At 35.7% G+C, this 14,762-nt stretch overlaps 2 protein-coding genes across 4 annotated transcripts; one reads left to right on the top strand and one right to left on the bottom strand.

Annotated features, from left to right (window-relative positions):
• Positions 1–2,869: 2,869 nt before the first annotated feature.
• Positions 2,870–10,441, bottom strand: LOC128180390 (uncharacterized). Of its 3 annotated transcripts, XR_008243216.1 has the most exons (9): positions 10,259–10,441; positions 8,437–8,593; positions 6,858–7,062; positions 6,123–6,284; positions 5,512–5,612; positions 4,827–4,989; positions 4,554–4,675; positions 4,423–4,452; positions 3,644–3,746 (listed from the first exon to the last, which is right to left on the bottom strand). XR_008243216.1 is itself a non-coding variant. In XM_052848478.1 (7 exons), exons 1-7 carry the CDS (start codon positions 10,439–10,441, stop codon positions 3,178–3,180), a joined length of 1,632 nt encoding a protein of 543 aa, XP_052704438.1. In that variant the 3' UTR covers positions 2,870–3,177. The 3 variants fall into 3 exon arrangements, 1 of the variants encoding a protein (XP_052704438.1); XR_008243215.1 differs by lacking the exon at positions 3,644–3,746 and having other exon boundaries at positions 4,148–4,452; XM_052848478.1 differs by lacking the exons at positions 4,423–4,452; positions 4,827–4,989 and having other exon boundaries at positions 2,870–3,879.
• Positions 10,442–11,213: 772 nt separating this feature from the next.
• On the top strand, positions 11,214–14,174 carry LOC128180385 (uncharacterized). Its single transcript, XM_052848470.1, has 2 exons — positions 11,214–11,310; positions 11,586–14,174. Exon 2 carries the CDS (start codon positions 11,622–11,624, stop codon positions 13,332–13,334), a length of 1,713 nt encoding a protein of 570 aa, XP_052704430.1. The 5' UTR covers positions 11,214–11,310; positions 11,586–11,621; the 3' UTR covers positions 13,335–14,174.
• Positions 14,175–14,762: the final 588 nt, after the last annotated feature.

Below are 14,762 nucleotides of genomic sequence, written 5' to 3'. Positions count from 1 at the left end.
CTTGAAATAGGTTGCTTTAAATTGGCGTATGCGTGTCAAACCTCCAAATAGTGTCATTTTTATAACTTCAATGCCTTTTTTTATAGAGTGGGTCTACGCGTAAGCTCCATATTTTCGTCGGAATTTCAACCAATTTTAATCAACAAAAATGTGGAGAGATGATTCACTATACTTTAAAAATGTCATTTTGTAACCACACAATTGAACATTTTAGAAAATTAAATAATACAAGTCCGTATTTGTGGCTTACGTCTCATACAGCATTTAAACAACGCACTTTGTTGTGAATGAAATGGCTCAGTGGTTAGAGCTTTATACAACTTGTATTTTTAGGTTGTGGGTTCGATACCACCAAAACTTAGGGATTTATTATTTTTTTCTTATCGTTTTTTTAAATATTTCAAATTGAATATAGTTAGAAATGACCCTTTTGTAAACTTGTATTAAAACATATCACTTATATTTAATTTAAAAAATGTTAAATTTGAAATTGTATTTTACGATTAAACCAAATGGGCAATTTCGCCATCTTATTCCCCAATATTCTTTGAGGTTACATTTGCGGGTCCGAATGAAAAAATGAATTGTATTGGTAAAAATAATATCAACGCATTTTGATTATATAACTACATGTATATAATTATTAAGTTGCTAAAATTCCAAGAAAGGACCCCAAATTAAAAACTTGAAATGCAAAGCATTAATGCCATTTGGAAAAAAACACAGCATTAAAATGCCAAGTTTATTAGAACCCAAACTGTGCTGAAAAAAAATATACAAATAGTTACCTTATAATAGTCTGTGTTATCAATGTTCTAATTTACCAGCAGGTTTGAAATAAAAGTGTGGGGGTTTTTTCATTGAAAAGTATATCAAATTAAGTTCAAACACCATGCACATGCATGTTTATTATTTACTATTATGTGTTACATAGGCGTCGGAACCGGGGGGGGGGGGGCTCGCCCCTTTTTTTTTTTGGCAAAGTTAAACCTAACCACAAGGCACATAGCATCGAGAATGGCTCAGCCCCGACATTTCCGAATTGAAATGAAAATAAGGAAATATTAATTTAAGTGATATTGAAAATCCCCCCTCCCATTACAGATTAGGAATTTTATGATTTTGGTAATATTAAGTATTTGGTAGGTGTATAAGATTTTTTTTTGGAGCAATAGGTATAGTACGCTTACCCCCCCCCCCCCCCCCACCGCCACGGAATAGGAATTTTATTATTTAGGGAATCAGCCCTTTTTTTTGCCTTGTCAAGATTTCTGATGATTAGTCAAGCCCCCCCCCCCCCCTTCCATTTTCTTCTGACGAAACTGTGTTAAAACAAATTTAAACTATATTGCAATGTATTTTTACATCAACCACGTATGATTCCCTATATTTCTTACGGAAATTGATTGTAATTCTTAGCTCTGTAAAAACAGACAGGACTACACGTCCCGTTTATCGATCGGTTGAAACCTTAAACGAAATAGTCATGGTGATGTCAGACCCAAACTTCATTTCAAGAAGATTCGACTCTTGGGCCTCTTTCGTTTATCTCACGTACATGTACTGATGTACGTGTACATTAACAATAATTTGGTTGACTTTACTTAATTTATACGATCATACATAGTCAAGTTTTTACCTTGCGCCACCACATGATTCTCATATGTTACTGAATTGCCCCAAATGTGAGTGTTTTGATTGATGTGGATGTCAATGACAGTAGGAGGTTTAGCTCGTCGTGCGGGTTGGTAGGGGTGAACCATCTATATTTATTTATTTTACTTTCATTTTTTTAAAATACTGAATTTGATTGGTTAAGACGAAGTTAATAATCTGTTTTAATACCCTCAGAGAGAGAGAGAGAGAGAGAGAGAGAGAGAGAGATATTTTACAATCAATTTAAAGTTATTAATTTTGATAAATTCTTGATGCTAATCAAATTTTTTAAAGTAACACGTACAGGTGTTTATTTGTTTATTTGATAAAACCAAGATATTGTGATATAACTTTCAACGTATGGGCCAACTATCACTTATCAAAACAAGCAAGTTATTTCTATAGCCCAATTTTAAATGAACGGAAATGTTATTCGATCATATGTGTGTTATAAAAGCAATGCTCATTTTAACAGTCTAATTCGAATTCATAGAACGCCAGCTCTAGAAACTGAGACTGGGCAAATGTACGTAAAACAAGGGCCTTTCAAATAAGATTTGCTCTTCTTTTAAGGGCTAGTATTTTATTTCCGTTTTGGTACACTTGAATAAATAAATCTTTAGCTAGCAACAAAATCTGACAAAAAAGACACTGAAGATTATCTGTTAGTGTCTATTTTCAACTTAAAATAAGAATTTAGACCCATGAAGGAATGGAAATAAATGCTATGTCCATATAGGTAACCCCCCCCCCTCCTCCCACTCAGAATCAAATGGTCGTCATCTTAGTTATATACACCGTTTAATAACAGGATAGTAAGTTCTAACTCTTTATCATAAATCATTTATATAATCAGACAAAATTGGAGAGGGAGGATTCCTGAAACTTACATGTATACTTAGGATCTTTTGTCAACAGCTTAAAAATGGTATTTATTTGAAACTATTTTAGTGAAACTATTGTTGAGATAATATGTGAATTAGGTCGAAGAAGACATTAACCTGAAAAGACAGGCCCAAAAAAAAAAATAGGAGCAAGTAGAACAATTTTAACAAGACCTTGGAATTTCAGTACGGCGTACATGTAGCTATTTATTCCTTGCGTATAACAAGTTAAAAATGATGCAGTTTCAAGTAAAGCGAAATATGCATCGATTGCGTAGTCAGATACTTTTATTACATGGTCACATGGGGAGGGGGCAACTCCATGTTAATTCAATTTCTTGTATTTAAATTTAAGAAAATTCTTTGCTGCGCAAAAAATGTGGGGCAGACCCCTCCCCGATGCTACGTGCCTGCAAAGTCCAATCTCTTGTTAAAATGGTTCTAACATCAGAAAAAAGGCATGCATTTTTGTGTGTTCCTCGTTTACAAAATAAACCAACAACTATTATTGTATAAATACAACATTAATTTTTCAAATAATCAAAAATCTTGAAATGACGTTTTTTACAAAATACATAACAGTCAAACACAATTACAAGTACATGTACTATATACATTTACATGAACGTTCCACATGTTAAAATACATAAAACATAATGCAATACATATACATTAAAATAATGAACAATACTGATTTCATGCAGTAATAACAAACTCTGAATGAAAAACAACACAAGAGTTTCAACATGTATAAATCTTGGCACTTTCTTGAATGTATTCTATAATGTATAAGCACTTTTTGTGGAATTTCAGTTTTTTTCTGGAGTGTATGCCGATGTTGGAGCATATTTCTGGATTGGGTGAAACACTTTCCACACTCTGGGCATGCGTAGGGCTTCTCCCCGCTGTGGGTTCGTTCATGCTTCATGCAGGTGAAGTAGTCCGCAAATGCACGAGTGCAGGTCCTGCACTTGCACGGTTTCTCACATGTGTGAATCCGGAAGTGTGTGCGCAGAGTGGACTTCTGGGTAAAGGCCTTGCCGCAGATGGAACATTTGTGAGGCCGGATGCCGGTGTGGGTAGCCATGTGATAGTTCAACTTGGTGTTTCCTCCGTAGGTCTTCCCACACACAGGACACTGTTGTTTGGTGGGTTTAAAGTTGATGGCAGACGACACAATTTCAGCAGACGACATGGTCTTGGCCTCTAAAATGTCAAAGAGTTTTAAACAACAATCCACAATCGACTCGAACACACATAGATCATCGAAGTACCGGTAAGAACACTCGTTTATCATGGAGGCATTGTCACTGAAGCTGTGGTATCCACTGTCAAACTCCTTATCCATGAAATCAGAAGCCAGGTAATCAAGAGTAATTTCATCAGAAAGTTTTGGTAATTTAGGCAAAATACAGTCAGTTTGAAATGTTGCATGTGGCCTTCTTGAACTTCTAAGCTACATCATGGCAATTACATGTATATTTACTTGTCTTTACTACGTCTAAGAGTTTTTTGTATAATGCAGAAAATATTCAAAATTCAAAACCACTTTGCTATGATATTCTAGACTAATAAATTTCAATATCATTTTAACTCGTGTACCAATAGAACATCCATCCCCTGGACCTTAAGTAGGTTAGATTTAATTACCAAACAAAAAGTTATTACAATTTTATAACATTATGATTTCATATTAAATTAAGTAACAAATATCATTTAAATACTATGATCGAAGGAATTTAAGGTTATCATACCTTTTCTTATCTTTTAGAGAATGTTGTAAATAGTAATTGCAATTAAATGAAAAGATAATGACTAAATGATCAATTTATTATCTTTTTTGTAGCTTTGAAGAAATAATAAATCAAGAATACATGCATACGAATTGTTCCACGTCTTTCCATTGTGTTCACTGCAATAAATAAGGAATAAGGAATCATTTTTTGAGTATTATGTCTCTTCTTTCCATCATTCACAGACATCGAACACATTTTAGTTAAAGAGAATGCATACTTCCTCTTTGAATTGCCTCCCCTTATCACTGGCTTTCTGACAGTAGAACTCGGCAGGTGCCCTCAGTCCTAGGTTGGCCAGTAGACGGGCGTATTCCAGGTAAACGGCCTCCACCAGTGACACTGTAAACACACACAGATAGAAATAGACCACAGTGTAGGCATGCTTTCTATGAAACTAACTATCAATAAACTATTAAAAGACAATTGCTATTATCTATAAGCCTCTCTCTCTCTCTTTCTCTCTCTCTCTCTCTCTCCATGACAGATATACCTTAGCCAACCTGACGGCCTCAGGTCCCACTTCCCATAGGTCTGAAGATATCAACAGGTGCCCGGTCCTTTGTCAATCAGGCAGAGCAGCTGAACTACATTGTACCTGTATGGTCACGTGTGGCACTAAAGGGTCTAGATCTTACTCTGACTCCCAGCAAGATCTACAAAAAATGTGTAAATTCTTTTCAATATCAAGACTTGTTACAATATCTATGTATCAATAGAAAGAGAAAATGATAATTTTTTTTAGAAAGTAAAGAATAATGCAGCCATCAATTAAGACTGTATTAGAGTGTATATGGCACTTAAAATAAGAGAAATGAAAAATGATATAAAGGGGATTTTGACTCTAATTGCAATACACCTATGCATTTTGAGCCTTTCTCTATGCATTAGCATACATGTTCAAGTCAGGAATTTGTATAAATATTTCAACAGAAGAAGGGCTGATAGACCCAGCTGATAACTAGTAATCATTATTGCAGATATCAGAATGTTATTTGGGTTTTTTAAACTTTCATAAAAGACGAAGTACATGTATTCATGATGTTAATTGATAAATACTACTACCGGTACATGTATGGATTTACATTTTTTTTACACTGATATGACTTACTCAAGCACATAAAATGGCGTTACACATAAACATACCACACATATAGCATCTACTAAAACATTCTTACCTGAGTCGACCTCTGCTATGTCTATAATCAGATCTTCTGATGCTGAGGCCAGCATTTTACCGTCATGGCTGAAGCTCAGAGTTCTGACTGGCCACTCTAACCTGAAATCAACACATTAAATGTCGATGTCTCTGTTTTTTCAGTGATTGCAATAAAACAGAAATATCATTCGACCAAAAATAAGAGATCTTTAATAAGTAGAGTTTATATGATAAAAAGATGGTTGCAATTCTTATAAATTCTTCTAAAGAAACAGAGACCAAATTTCATTGCTTACGGTATATATATGATTTCTTGGGCATATTGAACAATGTCATATAAAATGCATGAACTACATATTAAACTTGACATCAGTAAATCTTTATTAAGCTTTAGAATTCAAAAAGCTATAAATTTTCTACCATACATAAATATATACATTGATATACAGAGACATTTTTCTGGTAGTAGATCTAAAATAGCACCATTTTTAAAACAAGAAAAAATATTATCTGGTAAGTTTTTGAGACCATTATGAGTGTACATGTGTAGTTTCTATGCAACAAAATGTACAGTACTTGTGAAGTGAATCTTAAATGTAATACATGTATATTGTGTACAACTATCAATACCTGGAGAGTGTCCTAATACAGGCTAGCTCTGCTACGTCCCAAATACTGACCAAGGCGTCCGCACTACCGGTGGCAAAGTACTTTCCCTTGGGGTCAAACTCGATACAGATACAGTTAGCAGGGTGAGCATTCAGTGTGTGCTGGAGTTTTAAATCTGGGTAGCTGTTGATAACAATGTGTTTTATTTGCATACAATTCAATTTTTTCAAAATTACCAAAATGCTGCACTAGGTATTGAGTTAATAAAGTATGCACAGTTATGAAAAACTGTGCACTTCATTGAGCTGTCGTATCCATCATTACCTAACCATTTGTTCTGTAACGGGATGGGAAAAATAATGACAGACCAGACCGGGATTCGAATCTGGGTCCCCTGAATCTTCAGTCAGGTGCTCGACCAACTCAGCTATCTGGCGCCGGTATTTGAACCAGTCTGACCGTCACATTCCTCCCCCCTTAAATGATCTTCGCCCTCGAAGATCACCCCAGGCTCTTCCCCTGGCAGGAGTTAACCTGTCAGTTCCAGGGGTTAGTCATGGCACCAAAAGTAACGGCATGGGAGAAATAATGACGGACCAGACCGGGATTCGAACCCAAGTCACTAGGCACATGTCCACGACTCTAACAACTGAGCTACTCGGATGTCGGTATTCGATCGGTCTGACTGTCACAGTTCATTAATGCTTCATCATACTGCAATGTTTCATACTTCATCTATCTATAAACTACATGTACCTCAGTATGTTTATGCTGCCTTGCCCACTCGTCAAGAAGAATAGGTCCCCGTCATGGTTCCACGAGATCTCATTGACCTCAAACTTAAACTGTTCGTCGGCCTTTGACCTGTGACTTCTGACATCAATAAATGTAATTAGGTCGTCCTTGTTGCCTACAGCTATAATGCTGCCATCTGGTGACCAGCAGATGTTTATGTTTTCACCTTAAACATTGATTTACAGTTAATGTATAACAATAGTATAACAAGAAGCACATGGGCCACATCGCTCACCTGAGGAACAATAGGTATGATAAAATCAGCTTAATGGAGTCATAATACAAACTATTTGGACAATGTACAATAATACATGTAGATTCTGTATAAATAAAATCCATTTTTACCCCTGGATATTCTTGTGTTTATAATCATTAGTCCCTTTTCTAACAGGATGATTTTATAGTCATATCACATGTTGAGTATTGCAGTGCTCAAAAAGATCCTTACCGATTGTTTATACATGTATATGGGATATAAAGCTACACCAAACTCTGAACCTTCTTGTGTGGCAAAAAAATTGTCCAAAGTCTTAACTATTATAAAGAATCATCTGGCTGATTAGTTTCTGAGAAGAAGATTTTAAAAATTTACTTTATATATTCCTTTGTTAAACTTTGACCCCCCCCCCCCCCCCGCCCATTGTGGCCCCACCATACCCCCGGGGGTCATGATTTTCACAACTATCCTACACTACCTGAGGATACTTCCACACAAGTTTCAGCTTTCCTGGCTGATTAGTTTCTGAGAAGAAGATTTTTCAAGATTTACTCTATATATTCCTATGTAAAACTTCGACCCCCCATTGTGGGCCCAACCTACCCACGAGAGTCATTTTTTTCACAACTTTGAATCTACACTACCTGAGGATGCTTCCACACAAGTTTCAGCATTCCTGGCTGATTAGTTTCTGAGAAGAAGATTTTTAAAGATTTACCCTGTATATTCCTATGTAAAAATTTGACCCCCCATTGTGGCCCAACCCTACCCCCGGGGGTCATGATTTTCACAACTTTGAATCTACACTACCTGAGGATGCTTCCACACAAGTTTCAGCTTTCTTGGCTGATTAGTTTCTGAGAAGAAGATTTTTCAAGATTTACTCTATATATTCCTACGTAAAACAAAAATTTTTTTCTCAAAAATTTTCATAAATTCCTAATTATCTCCCTTTGCAAAAGAGTGTGGTCCTTAATTTTCACAACTTTGAATCCCCTTAGGCTAAGGATGCTTTGTGCTAAGTTTGGTTGAAATTGGCCAGTGGTTCTTGAGAAGATTTTGAAAATGTGAAAAGTTTACAGACAGACGGACGGACGGACAGACAGACGGATGACAGACAAAATGTGATCAGAATAGCTCACTTGAGCTTTCAGCTCAGGTGAGCTAAAAAAATCAATGGAATTTCACATACATTTATTGAAGTGTCCAAAAGTCCCTGTACATTTGTATTAACCATGTTGACAGCTGTTTTATCTCAAAGTAAGTATTGACAATGTCTATAGATCAATTATTCCTGGGTCATGGAATCAACCGTTGTTTTACCTTTAGTATTGACAGTGGCCACAGAACGATTGGTCCGGGCGTCCCAGATTCGTATTGTCTTGTCTCCACTAGCTGTCACCAACTGATCCGGATTCTTTGGATGCCAACACAGCTGGTCAACACTGTCGCTATGTCCACGAAATGTGCAATCTTTGACCTAAAGAGTTTGTAGACAGATCCAAAAATAATTGTCAGACTAATCAATGTTTGAAAAAATATTAAATTAAGGTGGTATGGGTCATCTGTCGTTATGAATGTGGATTAAAGTACATTATAATTAGAGTACTTTCACCGGTTTAGAATTTTCAAATTTTACAATATTAAACCAAAAAATAGCTTTTGAAAATATTTGGAGAGGTAAAAATTGTACATCCCTTGCAGAATTCAAACTCATGACCAACAGATTTGTAGTAAACCCTCTTACCCACTGAGCTACCCTGTAAGCTAGTTACAATATTGAGAAAGAAATTACTTATATTATTGCACTTTATATGTCATAATATGGAAGTGTCCCATACAACCTTAATTTTATTAATAAATAGTTTAGATGCATAAACAGATCTTTAAGTTGTTTTCCAACATTAAATTTGAGCATGATATCTACATAACTGACACCATGCTAAAACGACATAACTTTAAAAATTACGTTTTCAAGGATGAAGATAAAAAGGCAGTATATTTGTAAAACAGTTATATTTGAGTTTTTGTGACCACTAGGCCTATCTCAAAATTGACAAAAATAATTCTGTTGATTTTTGGGTTATACTATTCAACAAACATGTCAGAAAAAAAAACATCCTCATTTAAAAAGAAAAGGCCCATATATATATAGATAGATAGATAGATAGATAGATAGATAGATAGATAGATAGATAGATAGATAGATAGATAGATAGATAGATAGATAGATAGATAGATAGATATATTATAGCATTGAATCATGATTTTTTGAAGTATACACTCTCATAACTGCAGCAGTGTGTGCATACAAATTGAGTAACGCGCGTTAGCCCCTGGTTCCGACGCCTGTGCTACGCAGTTATGTGTTTTCCTGTATTTGTAATTTAAATCTTCAACAAAATCAATTTTATATTAATTTTTGTAGTAGATATAGTTATGTTGAAAGTACTAGCAAATCTTTGAAAATATGTCACTGAAGCGTTGAAGCGAGGGGCTGTGTCAAAAGTAGTTCCGACTGGAAGTATTTGATATAGCATCACCCGTGTGATAAAGCAAAGGTTTATCACACGGGTAATATACACCACACGTATGAGATAAATATATATATATATATATATATATATATATATATATATATATATATATATATATATATATATATATATAGGTGTTACTACAGTATTAAATTTTACTAATAGATATATTCTTATCAAAACTGCACAACTTGAGATATAGATTAAAAATTCAAAACGAGCTTCTGGAAAAAATCCTCTCGACATCTTTTTAAACAACACTTCATTTACAATTTTCAAGCAAAATACACACTTGCATCCAGCAAGGCGTGAGACTTTGTTTACTTCGAAGTTATACATGTACTTGAAAATCAAGCCCGGGCCTTTTCAACCCCCCCCCCCCGAAACAACACGCATCAAAAATTCAAATGACCTCACATTATTACAAAACTGGGATAGATATCTTTATTGTCTTACACATTGTTTTTCATCTGATAAAAAATCAGCTCCTTTCGCGTGCGAAAACGCCCCAAATTCAAAGGGGAATTTGGGAATTAATTTGTCTCAGCCATGTTTTGACACCTATAAATGTCTGTTTTACAGTGCAACAGTACATTCCAGCAGCCTACCTTTCGGTCTCTGTCACTGTGTAGCTGGAAAACGCTGACAGTTTTGTCAAAGGACCCCGAGGCCAGGCGCCGTCCGTCACAGCTCCACGCCACGGAGTGAACTTTGGAGTCGTGCGCCGTGTGCTCTCGTATTCTCTTGTTTTGCTGAAAATGTTTACGCATGTTTTCAATGCAAGTCGCCATCTTTGGATAGTGTAGAATAAATACCTACCGAGTGGATTGAAAAGTTCCGCAAACTAGAGGCCCACGTGCCAGATCGCTGACTTAACAATTTCTGAAGAAAGTCTTGCTGAAGTCTTACTGTTGTTTTAATTTCTTTATAATTACTGTGCTTCACAATCTAAATTTCAGCTCTCTACCATACCTAAAGTAATGTCATCAAGTTTGACATTATTGAAAATTAATTTTAGTATTACTGGAACAGATAATTAGACAAAATTGCAACTGTATTTAATTTAAAAAATAAATCTGTTTTCTATAATTAAATAATCATGATTTTATAAAATCCTTTTTTTTTAAATATGGGTAATGCAAATTTGCATAATGTTGATATTTTTTTTTTCCATTTTTGTTGCAAAGTTTAACATAACTATATGGTTTCTAGATTTCAGATAAATCTCTACATTTGTATGCTGATGATGGGATTTGAACCCACTCTTCACTCCCAAAGGAATGTGTGCACCATTACACCACACCAGCTTTTATAGAGAGGATCTCTAGTCATAATAAACAAAATCTACTTCTTTAAAGCTAAAAATAGCCTACATTTTAAAGCTGAATTGAATATGTTCGATAGGTACACAGGCACCAGACGTTAAATATTTTTCTCATAATAAAAATATAAACCCTGTACCTTATAGTGATAAAAATGTCAGATCTATTTAAACCTCCAACAATGGGTGACCTGGATTCTAGACCAACACATACACAAGCACAAGTTACTACCTGGCATTAAATCTTGCACAGGTAGCAACCGACCAGGAAGAATAAACACCTGACGCCCGCCATGTTTGATCAAGAAGACCTGAAGTTTACCAATGGGGTAACGTTAGGTAAGTTTTATAATCCACTAGCTTTCTTTTGTGTTTTCTTAATAGTCGAAAATTGTTTGGACAAATATTTTCTTATCTTTAATTTTTTTTTTTTTTGTAATCAGTCATACAAATAAAAAATCTTATACTTGTACATGTAATTGATCCACTCTATACACGAATGTAAATTTTATCCATGACATAGAATATATTTGAATCTTACATATAAGTACATGTTAATCATTAAGCAAGATAATACATATATACATCATATACATACTGAATTTGCTTTCCAGGTTAAGTTCCCCTATAGTTACAAGGGATCCCTAACCATGGACCCCAGGAGGAGTGCCCAGGATGTTGTACGCTGCACCCTGTGTCAGTACTCTGTGGCCCCCATGTACTGTGAAGTTTGTCACATACATCTGTGTAAAGACTGTGTAGAGACACATTTATCCGATTCCTCTAAAGTTCATAAAGTGGTGTCACTAAAACAATATTTAACCACTCTGAACTATCCCAAGTGTAGGAAACACCCCACCAAACAATGTGAACTCCACTGTGAACAATGTGACATTCCTATTTGTGCAAAGTGTATTTCCTCTGGAAAACATTCAGGACATAAAAAAATTGACATTTTCCAAAGTTTTGAAATAAAAACAGGAATTTTAGAAAAAGATTTGCAAGAATTTGAAAAATTCATTTATCCTAAATACAAAGAGATTGCATCCAACATCCCAGTGCAGAAAGCTGATCTGAGTAAAAACTCCCAGAAATTGACAACAGCAATTGACAAACAAGGAGAAGTCTGGCACAGAGAAATAGACATCATTATCACAAACCTGAAATCTAACGTGGAGGAAATGGAATCCAAACACCTGCCCATCCTAAATAAACAGGAAGATGAAATCACACACACAATTTCTGAAATCACACAGACTATTGCTGAACTGAAGAAGTTACTGAACTCCAAAGATGTCTGCCTTGTCTCTGAGTACAAATCCAGGAACGCTGAATTCAGAAGATTGCCTCCTAAACTCAAAGTGTCCTTTCCAATCTTTAGGCCTCAGGGAATCCACACAGATCAGCTGATTAAACAGTTTGGTTCTCTGTCAGCATTATCTTTTACAACAGAGAAACAAGACTACAGCATGCCGCCCCAGGGAGCCGAGTCCTCTCCCCCAGACCGGTCACTGATGGATGTACCTCGGATCATCACAGATATAGACACAGGGTATAGGTATGGACTATGTGGTGTGATGTGTCTGAATGATACAGAAGTATGGACGCGTGGTATTGACAACATGATGAAACTCTACAACCTCCAAGGGGAACTAGTGGAGTCCATCCAAACCAAGTCAGGGAACGCTCCACAGGACATAGCAGTGACAAGGAGTGGGGATCTAGTTTATACTGATTACGATGTTAGAACTGTGAACATAGTGAAGAATACACAGATACAGACAGTGATCAGACTACAGGGGTGGAGACCTCGCGGTATCTGTAGTACCTCCTCCGGTGACCTCCTGGTTGTCATGGTCAGTGATGATAAAGATGATAGTGATGAGAGTGACAGTGATGATGATGATGTACAAACAAAAGTTGTGCGTTACTCTGGCTCCACAGAGAAACAAAGTATTCAGTACGACGACAAAGGACAACCTCTTTATTCATTTGGTGGCACTAAATACATCAGTGAGAACAGGAACCTAGATATCTGTGTGTCAGACAATAGAGCCTGCGCAGTAGTGGTGGTCAATCAGGCCGGGAAACTCCGGTTTACCTACACTGGACCTCCCTCTACTACCAAGAGATCATTTGATCCATACGGCATCACAACAGACAGCCAGGGTCGGATCCTGACAGTAGACAGTACCTATAACAACGACTGTATCCACATCCTGGATCAGGACGGACAGTTCCTCCGCTACATTGACAACTGTGATTTACAGGCTCCACGTGGTTTATGTGTGGACACCAGAGACAACCTCTTTGTGGCTGAGTGTGTCACAACTAAAGTGAAGAAAATCCAATATTACATGTAAATCAATGAACTGTATAAATCAGATGTAAACAAAGCGTATAAGTATAAATTACATACTGTGTGTAGATATAATGTAAACAAACTATACACATTGCATGTCATCATACGGTGTGTAGCAGATTTAAACACGCTGCGTGTGGATAATTTAATGTATCACACATAAACTGACCGTGTCTACAAGATGTAAACAGACTGTCTAACTGTATCTGTGTTAGGTTTTTATGAGTTAATCATTCCATTTCTTCAATCTTTATTTGTTTATATATCATATGTTTGTATGTAAACAAATTGTTCTTTAATATTTTTTCTATTTATAGATGTATATATAGTGACTGTTTTACTGTGTCTATAATCTGTGTTTGTTACATTAGAATGAATGGACTGTATTTGTTACATGTGGTTATCAGCAAACTCTGTGTGAAATATGTTTAAATTACACTTAATGGGTTAACAGACAGGTAGCACTCAATTCTTTACCAGCAATGGAGCGAGGCCACAAAGGGACTGAGGCCCATTACTTATATAGAGGAGTGATACCAGTATATTAACCCAATCAGAATTCATATACAATGAGACAACTGTTGTGACTTACCTTTAAACCTTTAGAATTAGAGTAGATGTTTGATTTCCTGCTAATCTTGTATCTTCTGTTCTAACTTCATAGAATCCTTGTGTGGAATATTCCTTCCTTTGGTGTTTTTATCTAGGAGTTTTTGCAGAACTGATTTAAAGATTCTGAAAATGTATTTAGACAATGAGTAAATTGACATATATAAACATGATACTGCTTATGAATGCTTTATGATAATTTGTTTTTTAATAAAACTTTAGAAGAAAGAAATCAATGTATTGTTCATCAGCAACTAGCCTTTTAAATTTGACATGCAACCACACGATGGCGTCAGAACAGTGGCGCCTGCAGGGTCAGCAATTGTCCAATTGTCATGCTAACTTATAGTTTTATTTAAAAGAGAAGGTGAACTATATTATATAAAAAAAGGTTCAAAGTTTGTACATATAAGTACTGGTACCCATTTGTCTTCGTTGAAGCGGCAATAATAACACCTATTTGTGGTCAGTGGAGCAGTGAGGTATGAGGCTCTCTCTCTCTCTCAGCAAGTGCAGTTATGAGTGTGGGCTGACAGCGATATCTGAGATGATTTGACTGCTATTTGATGACTGTAACAAGTAAAATACATGTGAAATATGCAATTTATCCAAAAAAAAGGCTGAATTCTACCCAGATTTCAAGTAATGGCGCTCAAATGACTGATCATGAAATGTCAATTTAAGATGCAAAATTATTAATTCTCGATTGAGTACATTAGCAAGAATATATATTCTAATTTATTTGAAGAAAGATGTTGATTAAACAAATAATTTATTATTCCATTTCTCTTAACCCCTGCAGTTGATATAATTGTGAGAT

This window comes from Crassostrea angulata, chromosome 4, assembly GCF_025612915.1.
Source record: "Crassostrea angulata isolate pt1a10 chromosome 4, ASM2561291v2, whole genome shotgun sequence".
NCBI classification, from domain to species: Eukaryota; Metazoa; Mollusca; class Bivalvia; order Ostreida; family Ostreidae; genus Magallana; species Magallana angulata.
This window is presented reverse-complemented; position numbering and strand designations above follow the sequence as displayed.